The sequence below is a fragment of the Quercus lobata genome, chromosome 12 (genome assembly GCF_001633185.2).
Source record: "Quercus lobata isolate SW786 chromosome 12, ValleyOak3.0 Primary Assembly, whole genome shotgun sequence".
NCBI classification, from domain to species: Eukaryota; Viridiplantae; Streptophyta; class Magnoliopsida; order Fagales; family Fagaceae; genus Quercus; species Quercus lobata.
In genome coordinates, this window is record NC_044915.1 from 15,934,476 (window position 1) to 15,961,206 (window position 26,731).

The 26,731-nt window shown below is 35.6% G+C and overlaps 1 protein-coding gene across 2 annotated transcripts; it reads right to left on the reverse strand.

Annotated features, from left to right (window-relative positions):
- Positions 1-3,965: 3,965 nt before the first annotated feature.
- LOC115972251 (growth-regulating factor 10-like) lies at positions 3,966-5,350 on the reverse strand. Of its 2 annotated transcripts, none has more exons than XM_031092464.1 (3): positions 5,158-5,350; positions 4,750-5,055; positions 3,966-4,582 (listed from the first exon to the last, which is right to left on the reverse strand). In XM_031092464.1, the coding sequence occupies exons 1-3, from the start codon at positions 5,204-5,206 to the stop codon at positions 4,227-4,229; spliced, it is 711 nt and encodes a 236-aa protein (XP_030948324.1). In that variant the 5' UTR covers positions 5,207-5,350; the 3' UTR covers positions 3,966-4,226. The 2 variants fall into 2 exon arrangements, with proteins under 2 accessions (XP_030948324.1, XP_030948325.1); XM_031092465.1 differs by having other exon boundaries at positions 4,750-5,052; positions 5,158-5,339.
- Between the last annotated feature and the right edge of the window lie 21,381 nt (positions 5,351-26,731).

Consider the following 26,731-nt stretch of genomic DNA (forward strand, 5'->3'; position numbering starts at 1 on the left):
ATGTATTTGGAGGCCTAAGACGAAAATTAATTATCTTATTTTAGATGCAAAATTACTACTAATTAACAAAAACTACGTATAATTTTTTCTTTTTTTAGAAATTTTATAAACAAAAAAAATTTGACAAATTTTTTCATATTTGTTGATATGGTAGATTGATAATAGTAAGTAAAAAAGTAGTATTAGTGGTGGATTTAGATGAGAACTAGTAAAAGTTTGCTAATTAAACTCTTATTATTATTCTTATTTTTTTTTAGAAGTACAACATTCACAATATTTTTTTACAACAAATCCTAGGTTTTTTTTTTTTTTTTTTCATTTGAAAATATCACTATAATTATTTTTTTGCCATCAATAACAGGTTGTAACAACCTACTACTTAGCATAATTGTAAAAGTGTTGTAAAAAATATTGTGGACGTTGCATTTTTCTCTATTTTTTATTTGTTTTTCATTTGATAAAAAAATATTATTTTATTTATTGATTATAAATAACCTTATTGGTTAAAATTTGGGGGCCTTTTTTTTACTTGGGACCTTAGGCGGCTGCATTTCTTGCTCCACTGTTCAGCCGGCACTAGTTACAAATTTATTTACCCATATTCACTTAATTTTCTTTCGTGTTTGAGTGAGTTGACGAGTTTGAGTCCAGTTTTATAAATTTTATGCACAGGTATATTACTAATTAAAATAAAATTATAAACAATGTTATTAGGAGTAGGCCGATGAGGCCCTTCTTTGAAGTCTAACAAACTTAAATATTATATTTGGTTGAGATATTGGAAAATACAGGAAATAAAAGATCGTTATTTTTTCATTCTCCGATGTTTAGTAAAAAGAATAGAATATGGGAAGATAAAATAATAAATAAATAAAATTGTATACAACTTTACTAATTTGGTTGGGAGAAAAAAGTGAAAAAAAATAAATAATATTTTGTTTTAATTACCATTATAGCCCTATTATATAAGAAATTATGCTAAAGAGTTTTAAAATTTTATTACAACAAAAAAAAAAAATATATATATATATATATTGAATTTGATAATTGGAAAATGAGACATCTTCGTTAAAAATACTAGAAAGTTCTCATTCAACTACAAAGTTCTTGACACCATAGTATCTTATATCAACAAATGAATATTAAGATCAAACATGGTGCAAAATTGTAATTGTGTTTCCTCTCTTTATTTTTCCTTCATCTTGTCTAATTATATGGGTACGGGTGAAAAATGGCAGTCATCCTTGATTCCATTTTTCATTTTGTACCAAATGGATGAAAATTTCAATCTCTCTATTTTCCTCCTGTTTCTATCATCTCTGAAATCCCCCAACCAAACAGACACTACATAACTGTTATCTCCAACCACTTCTTTTCATTTTTGGGGTTTATTGAAAGTGGATTAGGCTTTTGGGTTTATAACTGATTTATGTCCCACTATAAAGAATCTTCCATGAATAGAAAAATCAACAAATGTTAAAGAAGAAGAAGAGGGCATGGAACCAGTGTGTAAGTCATAGGATTTCCTTATTGATGAATAATTGCTCAGGTGGGTAAGTCATAGGATTTCCTTATTGATGAATAATTGCTCATTTCAAGCCCAACGGGCTCTATTTCCCCACTCCTGTCCCATTGAAAGCCTATTTGTTTACCTAATCTTCAATGTTGCAAGTATATAATAAAGAGGTGCGAAAATGCGGCAAAAATGGCCCATTAGCATTAATTTTTGAAATATTTAGCAACAGAGCACTGTTTCGGAAATAATTAGGGAAATACCACTTTTTCCGAAAACGCCGCTATAGGGCCCGAAAACGTCACTATAGGGCTTAAAAAACGCCACTATAGGGCCCCTTGAACCTGTTATGGGGACTTAAAAAAAATTTGCAGGAAAACGCCGCTATAGGGCCCAAAAACGTCACTATAGGGCTTAAAAACGCCACTATAGGGCCCCTTGAAAACTGTTATGGGACTTACAAAAAAATTTTGCAGGAAAACGCCGCTATAGGCCCGAAAAAGTGGTAGATTGCTATATAGTTCGGAAACAGTGTTTCTGAGCAAATTATTTCCAAAATTGATGGTAATGGGCCATTTTTGCCGCGAAAATGCAGTAGTTGTTGAAACCCTTGGTTCAAATTGTGGTCCGTAGAGCCCAGAAAATTTATAACCGGGGCCATCGCTCTCTCACGCTAGGCTCAGTTTTGGACTACAATTTCTTTTTTCTGTTTTTGGGTCGTGGACTTGGAGGTTCTAGAAGCTAGACCATGAAGTAAGTTACTGAAATCCAGCTGATGTCTCTCCGGTTCTAGAGCATCAAGGCCTGATGCAACTTGATGCTAGCTCAAGTGCTGACGTCAAACTTGAAACTTAAGGTTGTCGAATTAGAGGATTGAGTGAATTGATTTTTTTTTTGGCAAAATTTGAGTGAATTGATTGAGTCATTAAAGTTCATTCTCCGTTGAATTAAAAGGTAAGATTGCTTTGGCATAAAAATGGTTAGGTTAAACTATTTTTACACGTTTTTTTTTTATATAATTTTTTTAAAGAAAAAGATTGGAATTGTTTTGAAATCAATCTCTTTAAAAACTCCTATAAAAAAATTGTGTAAAAACTTGTAATTTACACACTCGTTACAATAAATATTACTTTTAATATTTTAGATGAGTTAATAGTGAAAAATAACAATGAGAGTCTTATTGTTATTTTTCCCTATTAACTCACCTAAAATAATAAAAATAACAATATGTCAATTTCGTTATAATAGTTGATGATTTCAATTGTAAATTTTAAAAATTGAAATACCGGTTTAGAAGCAAACCATAATTTTGAAGAAGGTTTAAAGTGTAGTTTAAAGGAACAGTTATTAGAATTCGAAGTGTAACACAATTGACTTACGTGAATGTCTCATTAACCAGAGACAAGTGACTTGAATTTCACCGTCCCTCCGGGCTGCAGCCCATAGCTGGACTAAACTCGTAAAAAAATTAGAAGAGATATCTGAATTTAACCAAATACTTCCTGGGCTCACATTGTCATTCACAAATATGCAAATCAATGCCAATGTATTAGGCTGCTTAACACTAGAAGAGATATCTGAATTTAACCATTTGGTTTGAACATTTTGGTTCTTTGGATGTAGGTTTCGGCCCTCCCTGTTTTGAGCTTATCATTAAGGAAGAGGCTCTTGTTTCCTCTTTGTAATTTTGTTTGTCTTGTGAATAAAATTTCTTGTTTATAAAAAAACAAAAAAAAAAAAAGTTACACTACCGAATATAAATAAGATGATTAAATCTCTTATCTTTTTTTTCTTTCTAAATTATTATTATTATTTTAAATGTTTTTAAACTATACATGCCAATATGCCATTGCCAACGTCTTAGTCCTACTTAACTCTTTTTTTTTTTTGGGTAACTTTTGATAAAAAAAATGGAAAAAGAGAATAATGGTGAGAATTTATTACTGAAACAAAAGTAAGAACTAAGCCGCAACTTAGATTTGACATGATAAAAAGTTTTATAATGTTTATTTACTTATGAACAAACTAAGATTAACCTTTAATTTAAGGTCTGTTTAATAAACAAGCCAAATCTAAGAAGAAGAAAAAAATTATTCGTGAGCAAGTTGTAGATAGGACTTGATAAAAAAAACCAAGCCAAGCTTAGGCTGGTTTATAGGCTTGGTGATGGGCTTGATTTGGATTTGAAAAACAAACTCATATTTTATTAAGCCTTTGATTAATTAGAAGTTCGAACCAATATGTTTAAACCAAATGGGCTTGATTATATGCTTAATATAGGTATAATAATGTCCTTGAACTTGAACATGTTATATTTATTGTCGAGCTAAACATCCAATACTCGACAAAATTGGCCTAGTTTATAGCACACAAAAGTGACAAAAATTTTAATTTTAATTTTTTTTATTTATAAATACCATAAAATTTGAACTAGGGCTTTTGCTCCATAAAATTTTTCAAACATATAGAAAGATTAGATAAAACAAAAACCAAAAATTAATAAGCAGCAAACATTCTTGTCCCAAGGCCTAAGCTGATTAAAGGTGGAGCCCATGAGTTTTTTCATCCCTTCGCTAAACAACAGCACCTATGTCAAAACTATTTCATCTATCTGAAACAATTCACCGACCAAGCACACCACCCGTTGAGAAAACATGTAAACCCCAAACTAAATTTTGGAATACACCTACCCAAAAAAGGCACTTCTCAATACTTACAGAGCAATGTTTTCTGAGTACCTACCTCCATGAATAACACTCTCAGGAGAGAACCCCAATCTTGGAGAGAAATTACTGCTGCTGCTGCTGCTGCCATTGCTATTCACAGAGAGTGAAATAGAGAGGTTGGTGTTTGAGCTAGAAGCATCCCAAGTAGTAGGTTGAGCAGGTTCCACAAGCTTTCTTGAACGCTGACGACCTCTTTGCATGTGCCTCTCACAGTACTTTTTATGTGGAACAACTTCCTTGCTACACCTCCATTTCTTCCCATCTGTTCTTCTACATCTCCCAGCCTCTGGATCAGGATCCATGCCCATTCTATGGTCCCAAGACAAGGGGCTAGGCCCCAGAACTGGGGGCAAAGAACATTTTAACAAAAATAAATAAACAAATAAACCAACCCAATTCAAATCTCATGGACATTAAGCAAATTGAAGAATATTAGAGATATTGAAACTTAAAAAATCCCACTTAGAATGTCATCAATGAGACAGAAGGGTGATGATTTGAGGTACTTACAGCTAGTGTAGCCTAGAGGCACCCCATCATTGAGACCACCAAATACGTTAGCAACACTCTTCCATATAGGGAGAAGAAGATGATGTGGCACGGGAAGCCCAGCTTCGATGTACTTGTAAATGAGTGCTTGAAGCTGTAACTCCTGCAGCTGAAAAATGGTGAAAACACGCGATTTTGTGCTGTGTCCAGACCCACGTCCAAGCTCAAGATTAAGCCCAACTGGAGTTGAGCCATCAGCTCCGATTGATCCAAATCCAATGGTATTCATGTCCCAAGAATTATCACAACTAGTTGGTCCAATCCCTACTGTTAAGACCCCAAAAAAAAAATTAGTGATTAAAATTTAACAATCAAACAAAAAGCATCAGAATAATTGCACAATTGTGATGGAATGCTGAGTATGAGTACCTGTATTTGTGAAACGTGCAATCTTAGGAGGTGGGGTTCGGTGCTCCATTTTAAGCTCAGAGCATCAAGATGGATGGTCAAAGTAACTGAGCAAAAGTAACTGCAGGGATAGAGTCTGAACTCTGAAGCACAGTGTAAAAAGACTATATAGATCTCAGTTCCCAAGTCAGAGAGATTGGCACAGCCCGTGGGAACGACAACCAAAAGAGAATTATTATATATAAACATAAAAATAAGTTTCCAAAACGACAATGTAGCTCTGACACCACACGTACCTGTTGTCCTCTTTGTCCACCTATGACTTATCCCACACCACTCTACCACAACTGTTGCGAGTGGAGTAATTGACAATCACCTTGGATTATCACTGTACTTCTTTTACCTTTATAGTTCTGAACAGAAAAGTATTTACTCCAACATGCATCTGAATCTATCATAACAGTACTGTTTTTATTGAGTCTTTTTGGGTTAATATTGAAAAATTTGAACTTAATTTACGTTATAGGTATGGTTTAAACTTAATTGGGGAATTGAGGGAAGAGAAAGAATTTCGACAACAATGTTGCCGAAATTCAACAAAAATAGGAGAGAGAAAGAGAAAAAGTTGGAGAGAGAAAAAAGAAGAATTTCGGCAACGCTGTTATCGAAATTCCTCTGCCTAAATTCCTATCCGGTCCTGCGTAAAAAAGCAATTGCGACAATGCCATTGCTGAAATAAAGAAAATTTTTTTTTTTTTTTTTGGTAATTGTGGCAATGGCATTGTCAAAAATGGAGAAAAAATTGAATGGAATTATGGCAATGTTATTGTCGAAAATGAGAGGGAAAAAAAAAAGTTGTTGCCGAAATCTGGGAAGAAATTTTAAAAAAAGTGTTACGTTCACGATATTTTTATAATACTTTCACAACAAATCACAGGTGATTAGTTATTATTAGTTCAAATTTGATTTTAACATTGAGATTACTTTTTTAATCTAATAATAACAACTTGTCACTTAAAATTTGTTGTAAAAATATTGTAAAAATTGTGTGTACCTATCATTTCTTAAAATAAATAAATAATAATAATAGAATTGTGGCAATGGGATTGCGAAATAGGTGTAGAAAATTTCCACCTATTTCGGCAATGCCATTGCCCAAAATGTGAGAAAAAAAAAAAAAAAAAGGAGAAGAATTGTGGCAATAGGAATTTCGGCAATCCCATTGCCACAATTCTTCTCTTTTTTCTTTTTCTTTTCCCTATTTCAGCAATGGCATTACCGCAATTGCTTTTTTACACAGAACCGGACAGGAATTTGGGTAGAGGAATTTCGGTAACAGCGTTGCCGAAATTCCTCTTCTTTCTCTCTCCAACTTTTTCTCTTTCTCTCTCCTATTTTTGTTGAATTTCGGCAACATTGTTGCCGAAATTCTTTCTCTTTCCTCAATTCCCCAATTAAGTTTAAACAGTACCTATAACGCAAATTAAGTTCAGATTTTGCAATATTAACCCAAAAGACTCGTTTTTTTATTTGTTGTTATTTTTACAATATATAATTTTAATAATTCTACCAAAAAATTATTTAATAAACTATTTAAAAAAAAATTGTGTGATTGATAGTAATACAACTTATGGGTACCTGAGGCATGCTTGGCAACGTCCTAGGCATGCTTACAACATCCTTGGCCATCTTCAGCATGCTTTGCAATGTCCTCGGCATGCTTGGCAACGTCCTTGGCCGACCTCAGCATGCGTTGCAACGTCCTAGACGTCCCACATTGAATAGAAATCCCCGCACTTTCTACCTTACCTCAGCATGCGTTGCAACGTCCTAGGTGTCCCACATCGAATATAAATCCCCCTACTTTCTACCTTATAAGCTTTGAAGCAAATGAGTAGTGTACCACTACTTCTTTATAAGGTAGAAAGTGGAGGGATTTCTATTCGATGTGGGACGCCTAGGACGTTGCAACGCATGCCGAGGACGTTGCAAAGCATACCGAGGACGGTCAAGGACGTTGCAAGCATGCCTAGGACGTTGCAAGCATGCCTAGGACGTTGCCAAGTATGCATAAGCATGCCTTAGGTACCCACAATAAAAGGATCCTTTTATTGTAGGTACTCAAGAATTTTTGGCTTTGGCTTTGCCTTTTTGGCTTGATTGCCTTGCCTTGAATTCTTTTTGTCCCACATTGGAAGGATGACTTCCCTCCTTCTACCTACACAACTATTTAACAATTTTATATTATAAATTACAGTAATGGTAATCACTAAATTGAAGCATCTTAAACATGACATTTAATTCCCATCATCAGAATATTCGTGTATGTATTTGTAAAATAGAATAAGATCTACATTTTGCCTAATTAAGGCTTAAAATATTTTGCATCAATTTATGTATCATTGTTAAAAAATATATTTGTGCTACAAAAACTTTTTAAATATAAACAATTATTTTAGCTTTGCAAATAAGTATTTTAATAATTCTTTTTTTTTTTTTGTTTTGGTTTCATTATTAAAAGAGGAAGAAAGGTAAATGATTTGGAATAATAAAATAATATTGTAATTAAATAGTGTTAAAAAAAAAAAAGATAACGATGTTTTAAAAAGTTTGTATATAATATAGAAAGGCTAGATTGCAAACTAAACCCTTAAAATTTAGAGATATTTGAATTTTATAATGTGAATTTTACGCTTTAAAATTTTAGAATTTAAATTTTATATCCAAATTTCCTATTCTGTTTGCATTAGATGAAATAATGTCACATTATTTTTACTATGCCATATTATTTTAAATTATTTAATTTTTTAGGGTACAAAAATGATGTGAAAAATTAAATTTTAGATAATAAAATTTAAATATTCAAAAATTTTATGAGGTAAAATTTAAAATTTAAAATTTAAAGTTTGAAGAGGTAAAATTGAATGTCTAAACACCTTCCAATTTTAAAGTACAATTTGTAATTTAATTTATTAGAAAAAAAATAGGTTCTTTTTCTTAATTCTTACATTTAATATGAGAAAAAAAAATAGTGAAAAAAGAAGAAGAAGAATAAATCTAGATTTATTCTTCTCACTAAAAGACATAGAAAGTGATGATGGTTGAGGTGAGAGTGGTGAGACTGCAACTGCTGAGACTGTCAGAAATTGCAGAAGCGGCCGCAGAAGCAAGCGCGTTGATCAGAATTTCCAGGTCTTGAAGTGAAGTAGGGTTGCAATATTATATTTATATATATATATATATATATATTTTTTTTGAGAAACATTATATTTATATATTGGAGCTGAATGATGTCATTGTCAGACAAAGAGCTTTTGTCTTGGCCTCGCTTCCGTCTCCCACTTGTGCAGTTTAATCTGAAGCGCATCCAGACCGCGTGTATTATTATATTGTCTTGAAGACATGAAATTCCGTAAGATTCACGTGAGCCATGACCACCAGGATAAGCAAGTTTTTTTTTTTTTGAAAATATAAGCAAGTTGTAAGAGCATCCACAGCAGTGGAGCTAAATTTTTAGTAATTTAGCTCCACCAAAAGTTACTTTATCTATTTTACCTACACACATGCTGTAGCAGTAAATCTATTTTAACTTTCAACACAATAAAATAATATAAACATCACAATAAAATAATATAACCACTACAATAAAATAATATACCCCACTACCCAAAATAATATATCTAAATTTTTTTATTATTCATTTCTCTATTTGTTCTTCTCTTTCTCTCTGGACTCTTCTTCTCTTTCGTCTGAAGCAAACCCACAGCACAGCCCACCTCCCTAATCCCAAACCCACAACCACACCTCCATAATCCCAACCCCACCTCCACAAACCCACGCTATGACCACCAAGATTCCACAACGGCCGTCGCCCCACCACAAACCACAACACCATCACCCCACCAGCCCACAAATCCGATCTCACAACCACGAAACTCACCGGAGCACAACCACAAAAACCCATCAGAGCACAACCACGAAATCCACCGGAGTACAACCACAAAAACCCACCGGAGCACAACCATGAAACAATCAAACCCCGTCAATCCGATCTCACAATCAAACCCAGTCAACAGAGGAGTGAGAGACGAGAGAGAGAGCATGACGGTGAGAGAGGAGTGACGGTGAGTGATTTAGGGCCTTGGGACAGCTAGGTCGAAAGGATGAGAGCTTGATGATGGGTGATTTGGGAGAGGAGGAGTGATTTGGAAGAGAAAGAGAGGCACGGACTGAGAGTGATTTAGGAGAGTGAATGAGAGCTGAGTGATTTGGGAGAGAGACAGAGGCACGGAGTGAGAGAGAGAAAGAAATGATTTTTTAATCTGTGGGATGAATAAAATATATATATATATATATATTTTTTTTTTTTTTTGCTTTCATGAACAGTGCACATCTAAAAATAGATGTGCACTGTAGCAGTGGAGCTAAAATTTTTAGATTTAGCTCCACTGCTGCAGCAAGGTTTTTATGTTTATAGAGCTAAATTTTAGCATTATACCTATATAGCACCACTGCTGTGAATGCTCTAAAGATACAAGTCGAATTATACTAGTTCATTTATATTATGGTGGCATGCGACATGTCGCAGACACTTGCACTTGTTTACTTACTCTGGTTGCCGAGTTGGGCATCAACTATAAGCTGCAAGTCGTGGAGCACTGCTTTTGGACAAAACTTATGCTCTATTTGTTTTAGCAATAATGTTTTCTAAAAAATAAGTCATTTAAAAAAAAATTATTTCCTATAAAATTATCTTTTTTTTTTTTTTTTTTTTTAATGTTTGGTAGCAACCTTAAATGAGTAAAAAAAAAATTTCCAACTTTGCAGGTTGCTGTGAAATAAAGTTGTTTTTCAAAAAGTATTAATGGAAAGCAATATCTAAAAATAAACCATACTTTTTATGTTGATTAAAGATAGTTTCCCTTTAACTCTTTTTTTTTTTTTTTTTTTGGTAAACCAAGGAAATTGCATTAAACTTAAGAATTAACAAATCTATTACAACACATATTTGCTTTATCAAAAGCTAAAATATTATCCCTTTAACTCATTTATTTTGATGCTACCAAATATTAGAAAATATGAAAAACTATATTTACATAATGTTTTCCACCGAAGAGCGTTAATGCATTTTTAAATTCAATTGAGGAACTTAAAATAGCTTAAGTTTTAGACCTACTCTTTTTACGATAACTTTACTTTCCCAGGACACGTGTTGCATTGTGATTGGATTAAGTTGTTTAAGTGGAGGTATTTATTTTGTTTAGGAGTTGCAATTTTTATCTATATTCATGAACTCACTCATTACCAACCTAATTTGGATAAGTCTTAACCCAACTCATTTAAATATTTAGGTTAAATGGGTAAAGATCCATTATTTAATTAATTATGTGGGTCTTAATGGATAAACCCACTAAACCCATCTAAAATTTAAATAAACAACAAAAAATCTAAAATTATAGAAAATAACTGAAATACCCCTGAAACTTAAAAAATAACCAAAATATCTCATGAAACCTAAAAAAATGACCAAAATACCCCAAAACTTTAAAATTACCAAAATACTCCCAAAACTTAAAAATAACCAAAATACCCCCAAAACCTCAAAATTATCCAAATACACCCTAAACCTAAAAAATGACCGAAATACTCCTGAAATCGAAAAAATGACCAAAATACCCTTGAAACCTAAAAATTACCAAAATACCCCCTAAACCTAAAAGATGGCCGAAATACTTCCGAAACCTATAAAATGACCAAAATATCCCCGAAACCTTAAAAATACCAAAATACCCCCTAAACCTAAAAATGACCGAAATACTTTCAAAACCTATAAAATAACCAAAATACCCTTGAAACCTAAAAATTACCAAAATACCCCTAAAACCTAAAAGATGACCGAAATACCTCCGAAACATATAAAATGACCAAAATTCTTTCGAAACCTAAAAATTACCAAAATACCCCCATAAACCTAAAAATGACCAAAATACCCCCTGAAACATATAAAATTACCAAAATACCCCCTGAAACATATAAAATTACCAAAATACCCTCAAAAGTCAATGAAAACACACATTTAATTTAATGAATCTGTCTCATTTAATGAGTTAGCATTAGAGTTCAAATCCTAGTAACAATATATTTTAGTATTTTCTATTTTTTTCTACAAAAACTATCTTTTTAATTTCAACTAACCAAACATGTTTTTTATTTCAAAAGTACAAGAAAATTGTTTTTTCTTTATATTCCCCAAAACAAGTTTTTGAAAACAGAAAACGAAAACTGTTACCAAACATAACCTAACCAAAATACCCCCAAAACATAAAAAACAACCGAAATACCCCCTGAAACCTAAAAATTACCAAAATACCCCGTAAACCTAAAAAATGACCGAAATACTCCTGAAACCTATAAAATGACCAAAATACCCCCCGAAACCTAAAAAATTACCAAAATACCCCATAAACCTAAAAGATCACCGAAATACCTCCGAAACCTATAAATTGACCAAAATACCCCAAAACCTAAAAATGACCAAAATACCCCCTAAACCTAAAAAATGACTGAAATACTCCTGAAACTTATAAAATGACCAAAAACCTTCAAACCCTAAAAATTACCAAAATATTCCCTAAACTTAAAAGTTGACCGAAATACCTTCAAAACATATAAAATGACCAAAATACCCCTATAACCAAAAAAATTACCAAAATACCCCCCTTTAACCTAAAAAAAATTACCAAAATACCACTGAAACCTATAAAATTACCAAAATACCCCCTAAAATGTAAAAAATGACCAAAATATCCCTGAAACCTTAAAATTACCAAAATACTCCCTAAACCTAAAAAATGACCGAAATACCTATGCAACCTAAAAATTATCAAAATACCCCCAAAACTTAAAAAATGTTCGAAATACCCCTGAAACTTAAAAAATGATCGAAATATCCCTTGTAAGGACTCAATTCGTAACGAAAGAGGGCCCAAACAATATCATTTGTAGAGCGTGGGTTTGAAAGGCTAGGTCTTGGTCACTGGACGGTAGTTCGGGTTGGCTCCGGTCAGTGAATCTCGTCCGAGGAGTCTGGGGAGTTCTAAGCTCTTCTTAGTCTCCATGTTTCTAGGACACCATGGCTGGGAGGACGGGGTGTCCCCCCCCCTTTCTCACACTGCCTCTCTTATCCTTTTATACGGGCATTTATCCTCTCACCAGCGTCCACGTATAAGCTCAATTTCCTAGGACTTAAGACTTGTCCTGTCAGCCCATACCTAGAGTGGTTGGGGGTGGTTGTAAAAGCTGAAGAGCATGGTTCTGTCAGGTGCAGAGTATTGAATGGCAGTGATGGCAGCTTTTCTTTTGTCCTTGGTTGTTATACTATCCAGCGTCTCCTTCTCTATTGACATAGATATTTTAGATTTTTTCCAAAATTTTTCCTATACCGTTCTTACCCCTTCTTTCAGGAGGACCCTAGGGAATGCCGAGGACAGAATCATCCTCGGCTATGTCTCAAGACTACTTAGACTTTTATTATACGTCCTCGGCTATATCCCTCCTCGGCTCGGGCCTTGGGCCCCAATGTAAAAATGGGCCAAGTCACAAATTATTGAGCCCCACAATAACCCCTCAAAATCCTGCTGTCCGACCTCTTAGTCGGAGAGGAGGGTTTTGGTGATGCCAAGCCTTTATTGCAGTTCGTTTAACTCTGCCCTTCATTAATGTTGGTGTCTCTTCATCTGCTTAGGAAATGCGCCGAGTTACGAAACATTCTTCTAGATTTACACACGATGCGCCCCTGCCGTTTCAGTGTACGAGGCGCGACTTTAATAAATTTCCTTTATGAGGCCAATCAAATCTGACAGTTATAGATGACATTGGGGAGTTGAACAGACACTATATCGTTTGCAGCTCTTCTTGAAAATCTGTACGGATTAAATGCCACTGAACTTACCTTCCATATAAGAAGCCAGAAGAGAGGGTACTTCCTTTGCATAAAGACCCTTTAACGTTTCTAAAGCCTTAAACCTCAAGCTGTGCTCAGAGCTTTCCTTATCAGCACATTCAAATCTTATAGTGTGATATATCTGAGGTAGAAACGGGGGTAAAGAGACCACATCCTTTCCAAAAGCACCGTGTCCCTCCAAAGCTTAAGATGGCTCGGTCAGGACAGGGTTGGCAGAGATTCAAGATATTTCTCATCCTCCTTCAGCCAAAATTCGAAGCAGGAGCTAATCGCATCAAGCTTTTGGTGCAATTGAGTTGGGGTTACTCATCATCAGTACCATCCGCTCTCCTATGAGCATAGCTAATATGGCACTAGCGTGTTAGGAGTCAGGACTGATGCAGGAACTAAGTATCCCTGCTTCTTCCTCTCTTCCTTCACTGGTGCCTCCTTTTGCCCCTTCTTCTTCTTCTTTCCCATCACCAGATCCATCCTGGTGCTTTTCCTTCTTCCTCTTCTTCTCCTCATCCATTAAAAGAGGTCTTCCTCTCAATATGGTAGCTACTAGAGCAGAACTTAGCGAGATTCCTTATTTTTGTTGTTGTTTTTTTTTTATTCTAGTTCTGGTAATTTGTTTACTATATAGGCTTGTTTAAGCCCTTCATTGTACGCTGTACTACTTCTTTACATTAATAAAATTTCTCATTGTTTTATTCTATGTATTCTTTCTTCCCTGCAATAGTTATGCCGTGAATGGACGTACTACTGTATGACTTCTTTTCATTTTTATACTCTGAACAATGCTTAGAGCCGAAATCCCTGTTAATAAAAAGCCTTTACTTTGCGCTTCTTGAAACTATCTAGCATAATAATGCCGATTTGAACAAATGATACTTAGGGCAGAAACCCTTGCTAAAAAAAAAGAAAAGAAAAAAAAAAGATGTCATTATAAGCTTATTAAAGCTGTCTGGCATAATAAGACCGACCTGAAAAAGGGTTGTGTACCCCAAACTAAACGAGATAATGGCTGAATGCTCGGTGCTGTGTAGGAAGTAATCATTCGAGGATATGTAACCCAAAATGAACAACCCCTGCGGGTTGCTAAGTAATAAGGCGTTTTGCCATCTTCCTAATGACCTCCATAGCCTTAGTCTTTTTTGGTATTTGGTCCGAGGACTGAGCGACTTAGAATTCTCCTTAAGTAGCTAATTCTTCCATAGGTTTGAGTCCGAGGAATATGCAATACCTTGGTTCTGTCAAAAACTTGATTTTTAAGTAGTTGGTTTCCCCATAGGTTTGAGTCCGAGGACCATGCAATACCTTGGTTCTGTCAAAAACTTGATTTTTAAGTAGTTGGTTTCCCCATAGGTTTGAGTCCGAGGACCATGCAATACTTTAGTTCTGTCCAAAACTCAGTTTTTAAGTAGTTGGTTTCCCCATAGGTTTGAGTCCGAGGACTATGCAATACCATGGTTCTGTCCAAAACTCAGTTTTTAAGCAGTTGGTTTCCCCATAGGTTTGAGTCCGAGGACCATACAATACCTTGGTTCTGTCCAAAACTTGATTTTTTAAGTAGTTGGTTTCCCCATAGGTTTGAGTCCGAGGACCATGCAATACCTTGGTTCTATCCATAACTTGATTTTTTAAGTAGTTAGTTTCCTCATAGGTTTGAGTCCGAGGACCATGCAATACCTTGGTTCTGTCCAAAACTTGATTTTTAAGTAGTTGGTTTCCCCATAGGTTTGAGTCCGAGGACCCTGTAATACCTTGGTTCTGTCCAAAACTTGATTTTTTAAATAGTTGGTTTCCCCATAGGTTTGAGTCCGAGAACCATGCAATACCTTGGTTTTGTCCAAAACTTAATTTTTTAAGTAGTTGGTTTCCTCATAGGTTTGAGTCCGAGGACCATGCAATACCTTGGTTCTGTTCAAAACTTGATTTTTAAGTAGTAGGGGGAATTAACCCCTCAGCTATGGCATGGGACCTTGGTTTAGGGGGATTAGCTCCTCGGCCAAGCCCCTAGAACCATCCGTGCTGTTGACGCTACGAAGTGCAGCCCCTAGTGGAGAAACGTAGCCCCTAATGGAACTTTACGCTAAAACACTACATCCGGTTGTTGGAAATGATAGGAGGACTGTCTCAACCCACCGCCCGTGCCAACACACAAGCCTTTCCCACAGACGGCGCCAATTGTAAGGACTCGATTCGTAACGAAAGAGGGCCCAAACAATATCATTTGTAGAGCGTGGGATTGAAAGGCTAGGTCTTGGTCACCGGATGGTAGTTCGAGTTGGCTTTGGTCAGTGAATCTCGTCCGAGGAGTCTGGGAAGCTCTAAGCTCTTCTTATTCTCCTTGTTTCTAGGACACCATGGCTGGGAGGACGGGGTGTCTCCCCCCTTTCTCACACTGCCTCTCTTATCCTTTTATACGGGCATTTATCCTCTCACCAGCGTCCACGTATAAGCTCAATTTCCTAGGACTTAAGACTTATCTTGTCAGCCCATACCTAGAGTGGTTGGGGGTGGTTGTAAAAACTGAAGAGCATGGCTTTGTCAGGTGCAGAGTATTGAATGGCAGTAATGGCAGCTTTCCCTTTGTCCTTGGTCGTTATACTATCCAACGTCTCCTTCTCTATTGACATAGATATTTTAGATTTTTCTCAAAACTGTTCCTATATCGTTCTTGCCCCTTCTTTCAGGAAGACCCTGGGGAATGCCGAGGATAGAATCATCCTCAACTATGTCTCAAGACTACTTAGACTTTTATTATATGTCCTTGGCTATATCCCTCCTCGGCTCGGGCCTTGGGCCCCAATGTAAAAATGGGCCAGGGTCACAAATTATTGGGCCCTACATCCCTAAACCTAAAAAATGTTTGAAACACCCCCAAAAACTAAAAAATGACCAAAATACCCCCGAAACCTAAAAATTTACTAAAATACCCCCAAAATCTAAAAAGTGACCAAAATAACCTAAAACAAAAAAAAATTACCTAAGTACCCCCCAAAACCTAATAATTACCAAAATACCTTTGAAACTTAGGAATTTACGAAAATAGCACCAAAAACTAAAAATTACCAAAATACCCCTAAAACCTAAAAGATGATAGAAATGCCCTCGTAACTAAAAAAAAAATGACTGAAATACCCTTAGAATCTAAACAATGAAAAAAATAACCCCGAAACCTAAAAAATTACCGAAATTCCCTCGAAACCTGTAAAATGATCGAAATACTCTTAGAACCTTTAATTTGTCTAAAATATGCTCGTAACATCCAAAATACACCAAACCTCTATTTTGGTAATTTTAGATGTTTCAAGTGTATTTTGGTCATCTTACAGGTTTAGGAGTATTTTGGTCATTTTTTAAGTTTTAGGGGTATTTCGGTCATTTAATAGGTTTTGGAGGGTATTTTGTCCTTTTTTTTAAAAGGTTTTTGTGGTATTTTGGTCATTTCTTATGTTTAGGGGGGTATTTTGGTCATTTTTTAGGTTTCGGAGGTATTTTAGTCATTTTTTAGGTTTCAGAAGTATTTTGGTCATTTTCTAGGTTTAGGGGGTATTTTATTAATTTTTAGGTTTTGGGGGTATTTTGGTCATTTTATAGGTTTCGAGGGTATTTCAGTCAATTTTAGGTTTTGGGGGTATTTTGGTAATTTTATAGGTTTCAGGAGTATTTTGGTCATTTTTAGGTTTTAGGGGGTATTTTGGTAATCTTCTAGGTTTATGGGATATTTTGGTAATTTTTTAGATTTCGAGTGTATTTTGGTCATTTTTAGGTTTCAGGGGTATTTTGAACATCTTTTAGATTTTTAGGGTATTTCAGTCATCCTGTTCAACAAAGAGAAGAGATCATTTCAAGAAATACTCTTGGAAGAAAAAACATTATGCAAGTTCCAAGAAAAGATTTTCAAAAAAGAAAAATTGGAAGTTTCTTCGACGAAAGCAGTTTAAAGGAAAAACTTCAAAAGTCTGCTTTGTATGCAGAAGACCGGGACATTTTGCAAAAAAAATGCTCCCACATCCCCAGTTACTCAGATGGTCAAATTGGTTTTCACAATGGTCCTTCCTCCTCAGAAGCTTATCCAAGTACAGAACACTCCTCCATCCAATATGGACACTTGTTCATCAGCTCCAGCTCCAATCCAGCTACTTCTGAAACCTATCCTGGCATGCACAATTATGGTGGTTGGCACCTTTTGAGGTAATCATGGAGGGCTTTAATGATTCTTTGGGTTCATGATTCTGTAGTCTATAGGCAAGTTGGTAGTATGAGATGCTCCACCAAGCGGCTAAACCAATCCAATCAAAGACCATTATGAAAACCAATTTGACCATCTGAGTGACCAAAAGGCATCACGGTCCATTGATAATGGTGATCAAATACTGTAGATGGATTTACAATGGGAAAGTCAGTAATAGGGATTTTACTATCTTCAGGAACATGGGATAGCCACAAATACTCCTTTTACCATCAATTTCTTCAAAAAGAGCTGCTGCCCAATATTCATCACTTGCATCTGTTTGCAATACTCGTTTACCTGGTCCTGGAATCTGTAAGGGAGGAAGCTTTTCTGATAACCTTTTCAATTGTTGAACCGCTTCAGTGTGAGCAGAGTTCCATTCAGGAGGGGGTGGTTTGAACTGTCCCTATAACTGCATTTTCCAACTATATATACAAGGAAGAAGAAGAGAGGTGTAAGAAGATTATGGAACAAGGAAGTAGGAAAACTATGGAAGTTGGGTAATAATATAAATGAGTAAGGAGATGTAAAAAAGAAAATGAAAATATAGGATTGAGCACAACACAAGATACAACAAACTGGAAGATATTATTAGATTTAACAACTTTTTTACATTAGACATTGAAGATTCTGGAGAACATCTTACAAGGACTGGTGATCTTACAAAGCTTCTAAGGGATTTCTTTCTTTTCACTCTTGTCTTTACAGATTTACAAAGGTGCTATTTATAGAATACAAAGCTTAGAGATAATCTCAGTAGATAGTAGGGGCCAAAATATCTGATCTACAAGTGGCAAAATGGTAGGGGCTGGATTGAGCTCTACCATCACCATAATTGTGCATGCCAGGATAATTTTCAGAAGTAGCTGGATTGGAGCTGGAGCTGATGAACAAGTGTCCATATTGGATGGAGGAGTGTTCTGTACTTGGATAAGCTTCTAAGGAGGGAGCAGGAGTGCTACTGTTGTGGATAAGGATGCCACGTCTAAAGATGATTCTGGAATTTTTTTTTTTTTTTTTTTTTTTTAAGTGTTAGAGATAACTAGTCCCATTCATCTCTTCCTTGGAACCATTCTTCATCTTCATCAGTATTGACATCTGGATCATGGTTATGATAATAGGGGTCATCAAATCCAATGAGAGGATTGGGCATTTCCCAGTGATCATCATGTGGCCATTGCTGTCTACACACTTCTGGGTCCATGGGTATTATTTCGGGGAAGATTCCTTTGTTTAGGGATTTTGTCATCGTGAGAGCATGGTAACAGGATACCCAAGATGGGTCTCTATGTGTGTGTGGAGTGCCATTTGGATTGGTTACCCAATGGATTTCTGCCGGGTGGAAAATTCCGTCTGTACAGATGTCATTTTTAGAATTAAGCTTTACAATCACACATGCTGAAGTAATCTTGCTTCCAAACCTTGGATGTTCTGTGGTAGGATACTTTGACCACTGTCCATCATGAGCATCATTCTTCAAAATTTTAAACCAGAATTTATGAAAATATCTGTTTTCTCGTGGGAAAATATTTGCATAAAATTCTGGCTCAAAATGGAGGCACAAGTGATATTCATTGAGTAAATACCACATGTAAAGATAATGTGCAACCGTCCAATTTGTTATCCAAAAGGCAAAAGGTGTTTTCCATGGCTGGTTTATATCAGGGAAAATGGCCAGAAAATGAGGTTGGCACCTTTTGAGGTAATCATGGAGGGCTTTAGTGATTCTTTGGGTTCTGGCTTTAAGGGTCAAGGTCTTTATCTAGTCTTTTATTTCTGGGGGAAGGTCTTCAATCATGCTAAGGATATCATTAGAGATTATGGGAGAAAAGCTTGTGGATGAGGATGGATCTGTAACAGGATATACACATAAGGGTGGAGAGAGGATTGTGGTGTTAAGGGCTGGAGGTTTTCTTGAGAGATAATCAGTGAGGAGGTTATCTTTTCCTTTGATATGCTTGACCTGGAAGGACCGTTGTGAAAACCAATTTGACCATCTGAGTAACTGGGGATGTGGGAGCATTTTTCTCTTGAACTGGAGCATTTTAGGAAAGGAGGACATGTCCATTTCTACTAAAAAATGATGTCCAAGAAGGTGGAACTGGAATTTTTCAATTCCATATTTGACTGCAAGAATTTCTCTGAAAGTAGAGTGATAATGAAGTTCTGAAGGCTTAAATGCACCACTTTTATAGCCACAAATACTCCTTTTACCATCAATTTCTTCAAAAAGAGCTGCTGCCCAATATTCATCACTTACATCTGTCTGCAATACTCGTTTACTTGGTTCTGGAATCTGTAAGGGAGGAAGCTTTTCTGGTAACCTTTTCAATTGTTGAACCGCTTCAGTGTGAGCAGAGTTCCATTCAGGAGGGGATTTCTTTAGCAACTGGGCTAAACAATTCCTGTATCTGGAGACTTTTGGAATGAAATCTGACATGTAATTTACAATTCCAAGGAACTATTGTATCTGCTTGGCACTTGTGAGCTTGTTTGGGAATTCACTCAAAGAGGCAGCTATGTGAGGCTGCAAAGTATACTTCCCATCTGAAATATTTACTCCCAAAAAGTCTATAGAAGGCTGCCCTATGACCATTTTCTTTTCTGAAAGCATTATTCCTTGAGATTTTACTAAACTGTAAAATTCAGTGAGCAACTTGGCATGGGATTCTTCATCTTTTGAGAACAAAAGGATATCATCCACATAGATTAGTGCAATGGTCAAGAGTGGCTGGAACAACATTACCATTGCTTTTTGGAATTGAGAGGGAGCATTTTTGAGACCAAAAGGCATCACGGTCCATTGATAATGGTGATCTGGAATGCAAAAAGCCGTCTTGTATCTTTCTTCTGGATGGATTCCCAATTGCCAAAATCCTGCTTTCAGATCAAACTTTGAGAAAATCTTTGCATTCGAAAGATGTTGAAAGAGTGCACTTTTGTTTGGCAGAGGGAATTTGTCATCTGCAAGGAAGTGATTAAGATCTTGATAGTTAATCACCAATCTAAGTTTTCCTCTGACTTGTTCGGAATGCTTATTAACATAAAAGGCTTCGCATGCCCATGGAGAGGTGGTTGGTTCAATGAGGCCTTCCGATAAGAGAGTGGCAAGCTCTTGTTTGGCTAAGGTTAAATGTTCTGGATTCATTCCCTGATGACTGGCTTTTGTGGGATTAACATCTTCATTTTTCTTGAAGGGAAGGGATATGAAAAAGTTCGGGTTTTTCCACAGAGGGTTTGGGTTCTTAAGAAGAAATTCAGAATGGGTATTTGCACAACAGTCATGAATAATCTGGAATTTTAGAGACTGAAAGGGGTCGACTGTGAACAGGTGGGGAACTTGGGTCCATGTGAGAAGGTGTTGTTTGTGCATAAGTCCTTTTGAGGGCCATCTGAGGTTAGGAATTTGATGTAGGAGATCAAATCCTATGAGAAGGTCTCTGCCTGTGAGAGGGGATCCAAGGACTTGATGTCTAATAATGAGAGTCGGAAAGATTCTGATGAACAGAGGTTTGCTTTTCAAAGTGATAAAGAATGTTTCACCATTTGCCGCTCTGAACATTTGATTATGGGGTAGCCAACATTCTACAGGCAAAATTTTGGGGTAGAGAATTGTGGCTGCTGCTCTCGTATCAAACAGGGCTATTACTGGGATAGGTCTGGAGTAGGTGTCTAGGAGGATATGTACTTGGGCTATAGGGGTGGGATTGGTTAAAGGAGCTATAATAGGCTGGGATGTATAGATGGTTTGGATTTCTGGTTCTGAGTCTTCATCATTGTGTTGTATCTGCTTGGCACTTGTGAGCTTGTCTGGGAATTCACTCAAAGAGGCAGCTATGTGAGGCTGCGAAGTATACTTTATAGGTTTCGGGGGTGTTTCGGTCATTTTTAGGTTTACGGATTCATTTAGATACAGATGAAAATTGAAAATTGAAAACACTGGAGCAAAATAAATTTTAAATATGTGGATAGTACCGTGAGACCTATTTTTAATGAAAAAGTTGCTGAAAAGTGAGGTTTATGGGTCCTGTGAATAGTGCACGGGACCCATTGATGTGCCGAAAAGTCAAATATTACAGCTACTGTTCATGAACAGTAGCCGTAATAGTGAAATTTGTCTCCTAAAAGGTATGCAAAAAAAAAAAAAAAAGAGTAAAATGTTGGAAATGCAGATGTGGGTAGAAATAATTTCTACCCAAACGCACACTATGGGGTATTTTGGTAACTTTTTAGGTTTTAGGTGTATTTTGGTCATTTTTAGGTTTTAGGGGGTATTTTGGTCATCTTATAGGTTTTGGGGGTATTTCGGTCATTTTTTAGGTTTATGGCGTATTTTGTTCATTTTTAGGTTTTGGGATATATTTTGGTCATTTTTTAGGTTTCGGGGATATTTTGTCATTTTAGAGGTTTTGGGGGGTATTTTGCTCATTTGAAAGATTTTGGTCATTTTAGTGGTTTTTGAGCATATTTGGTGATTTTACAGATATCAGAAGTATTTTGGTCATTTTAGAGGTTTCATAGGTATTTTGCTCATTTTAGAGATTTTGAGAATATTTTGGTCATTTTAGTGGTTTTTGAGCATATTTGGTGATTTTAGAGATATCGGGGGTATTTTGGTCATTTTAGAGGTTTCATAGGTATTTTGCTTATTTTAGAGATTTTGGTGATATTTTGGTCCTTTTAGTGGTTTTTGAGCATATTTGGTGACTTTAGAGATATCAGAGGTATTTTGGTCATTCTAGAGGTTTTATGGCTATTTTGCTCATTTTAGAGATTTTGGAGATAATTTTAGATGTTCAAGAGTGGTAATTTTGGAATTGTAGGGCTATTTGGGTCACTTTAGGTATTTAAGGTTATTTTGGTAATTTTGGAGGTCAATAAGGTATTTAAGTAGTTTTAGAGGTATGTAGGTCATATTGGGTTAAATGGGTAGGTTACTAATTAAATGAGTTGGGTTGGTTTGGTAATGGGTAATTAATTTATATATAAACAGGTCATAAATGGATAAATAGGTAATTACACACCCAACTCATTTATGACCCAACTTGCCCATTTACCACAACTAAGGCTGCGTTTGTTTCGGTGGTAAAGGAAATCAAGAAAACGTTTTACACCATTGAGGGTGTTTGGGTGCGAAAGGAAAATTGGGTCAAACGGAAAATCATTTTTGTTGACCGTAAAATATGCCCTCTAACCTTGTAAAACCATTTCCGTTTGTATTTTACCTTCAAATCAATTCTGCCCCAGGAAAACAGAAGAGAGAGAGAAACAGCAAGGAAGAGAGATCACACACCAGCATCGGCGAGCTCGCGCCACTTGAATCACCACCGAGATCGCACACCAGCACCAGTGAGTCGCACCCCAGCACTGGCGAGATCACACACCACCATGAGCTTCGATCAACATCCAAGCTACCCAGAGAAACATAACCCAATCCCCATTTCGGCAAACCCACACCCACCTGGCCTGATCCACACCCACCTGATCTCGCGTCGCCTGAAGCACCATTGAGATCGCACCCCAGCACTGGCAAGATCGCACCCATGACCCACCCATGCCCGATCTCTCTCTTTCTCGATCTACCTCTCCCTTTCCCTCACTTGTTGATCACTCTCTCTTCCTCCTTCTCTCCGTTTGACTGAGTTTTTGAATTTAACAAATGTTTTGTTCTGATTTTTGTTTGGTTTTGTTTTGATTTTTGTTTGTTTTAAGTTTATATATTGAAATTTTCTATTATGAAATTTGTTTGGAAGCTGAGAAAATGGCTGAGAAAATGTGAAAATTTTGTAGGAAAATAGCATTTTCAGAATGTTATCAAACACTGAAAATTGTTTTGTAATATAATTTTTTAAATGCAACCAAACACTAAAAAATATTTTCACTTGAAAATATTTTACACTGAAACAAATGCAACCTAATTGTGTTATTACTCTAGACTAGCTGTTAAGTTAGTTGGCTTTTCTTCTCCTCTGTTTTATACATTGTAGTCTATAAAAGCAGTCTGCCTTTGTACAATGAGTTCATGACTTCATTAAGATCAAGATAAGTGCACTTTCTCCATTTTCAATGCTCTGATTCAGTCTCAAAGAACTCTTAGATTAGTTTTTAATATGGTACTAGAGCAGTTTTAGCAATTTTTTTCTTTATTAATACATTCGTACAATCCTTTCAACCAAAAACAAAAAAATCGTACAATCATTCATGTATAGATTTTTCATCATGTGGGTCTTCAACCTCTACAACAGCAAAGGATTCTTTCTAGTAATCGGAGCAAGGTGGGGTGGGACAATATTAGATCATAAGTGTCTCATTCTCGTTCTGTCCTATCTTCAGAATGGAGTTGCATTGTACGAAGCAGAAGTAACGCAAATCGGACTAGGGTGAGGTGGGGCATTTGATATCTCAAATTAGATAGCTCAATCATTGATGAGATAGAGATGAGATTTAAAAAAGAAAAAGAAAAAAGGGGGGCACCAGTGAAAGCACTGAGAGAAGAAAAGACATGTATATATATATATATAACACTCAGGACAAGATGAGTGTGCGCAGGCAAAACCCATTCCAGCTCCATGGGAAAAAAAATCATGAGATGCATAGCAAAACGCTGAAACAGGACAAGTCAAGTCTTGAGCAATATTGATAATTGTTGGTATACCTATCGACAATCTCATAGTATGCATTGCTTTTTTTTTTATGAACCATAGTATGCATTGCTTATGAACTAGATTGGTGAGTGTTTTATTGTTTATAAATGTTTGGCAAAAATAAAATTATACCCTTTAAGTTTGGTCAATTGTTATTTTGGTCATGCAAGTTTCATTTTTGTTATTTTGGTCATGTAAGTTCACATTTGTTGTCATTGTCGTTTCTTTCTCCACTTTGTTAAAAAAATTTCATTAAGAATGACTAATATTGATAGCAAATGTGAATTTATAGGACCAAAATGACAATTAACCGTGCTTAAAAGGTGTAAAAAGGTGGAATATGTATTCTTTTTTTTTTTTTTTTATTTAAAATTTAATTGTTTTTTAGTGTTAATATTTTTTTAATAGTTAACCAGAGTCATGGATGAAATGACTAATGTTGACAACAAATATAAACTAATTGGACCAAAAATAACAATTGACTAAACTTAAAGGGTGTTGTAGGGACACAATTTTTAACGACCCAAGGATGACGTTGGGCTCGTATGTAAAGGGCCCGAACAATACGATTTGTAGAGAGTGGGTTTGGAAAGGCCTGCCCTTGGGCGCTGGGTTGGGGTCTGGTCCTGGTTTCATGAGAGCTCATACAAAGGTAGGTTTGGACTGTATAGCTGAGCCTTACATCGATGTGGTTTGAAAGGTTTGACTCCTCGGAATTAGTCCGAGGAGAATTACATTCTCACCATTCTTCCTCCTTTTTTTTTGTCCTCCCTTTTTTCTTTTAGCTCCCTTTCCCTTTTATACTAGTATTCACTTCCAGTTCTTCATCTACGTGTCAGTTTTTCCTTTTTTGGGGCAATTACTCGTCCTATCAATCCTTACGTCAAAGTGGTTGGGGAAAAACTGGATAGCATGGTATGGAGTATGGGCTTGTTAGGCGCTGGGCTCCACATTATGGTGTTGGCAGCTTTCTCGTTTGTACTGCTCTTGTACTGAGTTTGTCCTTTTCTTCAGGCGTTTGTGAGGTGTTGAGCGTGAGATCGTCCTCGGCCACGTTCTTGGGCCATTAAGGGGCTTTCATCATACGTCCTCGGCAGTAGGTTCCTCGGCTTGGGCTTTGGGCCCTTGATGTGAAGTGGGCTGGGATTTCCAATTTCAGGCCCCACAGGTGTAATTTTTGTTTTAGCCTAAATGTTTTCATATTTCTATTTTTCTTTGTAGGGCTATAAATAAACTAAGTTGTTCATAAACAATTTGTGCTTACCTCAATAAAAAGCTAATTCATAATTGTTTGTTTATAAACAAGCCAAGTTTAAGTTTAAGTTTTAGGCTTGTTTAATAAACCAATCAAGTCAAAACATAAAAAATTCATAGAGTGTCTTGTGAACATTAGGATCTAATAAAAACAAGTCAAGTTTAGGATTGTTTATGGATTTGGTAATATAACTTGATATGAGCTTGAAAAATAAACATATATCTTACTAAGCCATTTATTAATTGGGAGTTAGGATCAGTCGTCCAAAATAAATGGACTTAATAATGGACTTATGTTGGATCTCAAGCTCAAGGGCTTGATATTGAGCATGGACTTAGCTTGACTAATGAATTAAGTCGAATTTAAAGTTTTGGTCTTTTTGACAAGATTGAGTTCAAACATTGTTTGTAGTGTATTTCGTTGAAGATGTTGAATTTGGACACTCATATCTTTAAAATTTGATATTTAGAGCACTGACATCATATAGTGTATAATAAAAAAGGTGAAAAATTTATACATTTTTGTTTAAAAATGACTCATATTAGTGAGTATATAATTATGTAAATTTACAAATTTGTTATAGTATTTATGCAAATTTACACTGACACTATTTATTTTGTATTTAGTTTTTGTTCTTTTTTTAAGTATAAAGGAAGAGAAGAGAGTGAATGATGATTTTTTTTTTTTTTTTTGAGATTACTAAATATTTTTAATACATACAAGGAGAGAAGGGAGAAAATTTTTATAGTAAAAGATGATTATTGTGTAAATTGTAAAGAAAGAAAAACAATTAAAAAAAATTTAATTAATCGTAGTATAAAATATATATTTTATGTAAATGCAAGTATAAAATAGATGGGTAATTCTACGGTACCTCCTCTTTTTTTTGGGAGGTACGGTACCCATTAGTAGGCAACCTGCTATATCAGGTTACCAAAACATCACATTTGATGATACCATTCTCACATTGTATAGTACTAACATCACATGTTATTGTACTTTTATCACATTCAATGATTTCCTTATTTTTTCTCACATTTGATAGTACCATCTTCACATTGTGCAGTACCTACATTACATGTGACTGTACTTTTGTCACATTCGATGGTTCCTTTATTTTTTTTCTTCTCACATTTGATGGTACCATTCTCATATTGTGTAGTATTATCATCACATGTGATTGTATTTTTGTCGCATTTGGTGGTTCTTTTATTTTTTCTCACATTGTGTAGTATTAGCATCACATGTGACTATATTTTTGTCACATTCGGTGGTTCATTTATTTTTTTTTCTCACACTTGATGGTACCATCTTTCCATTGTGTAGTACTAACATCACATGTGATTGTACTTATGTCATATTCGGTGGTTCCCTTATTTTTTCTCACATTTGATGGTACCATTATCACATTACGTAATACCAACATCATATGTGATTGTACTTTTATCACATTCAGTGGTTCCTTTATTTTTTTTCCTCACATTTGATTGTACAATTCTCACATTGTATAA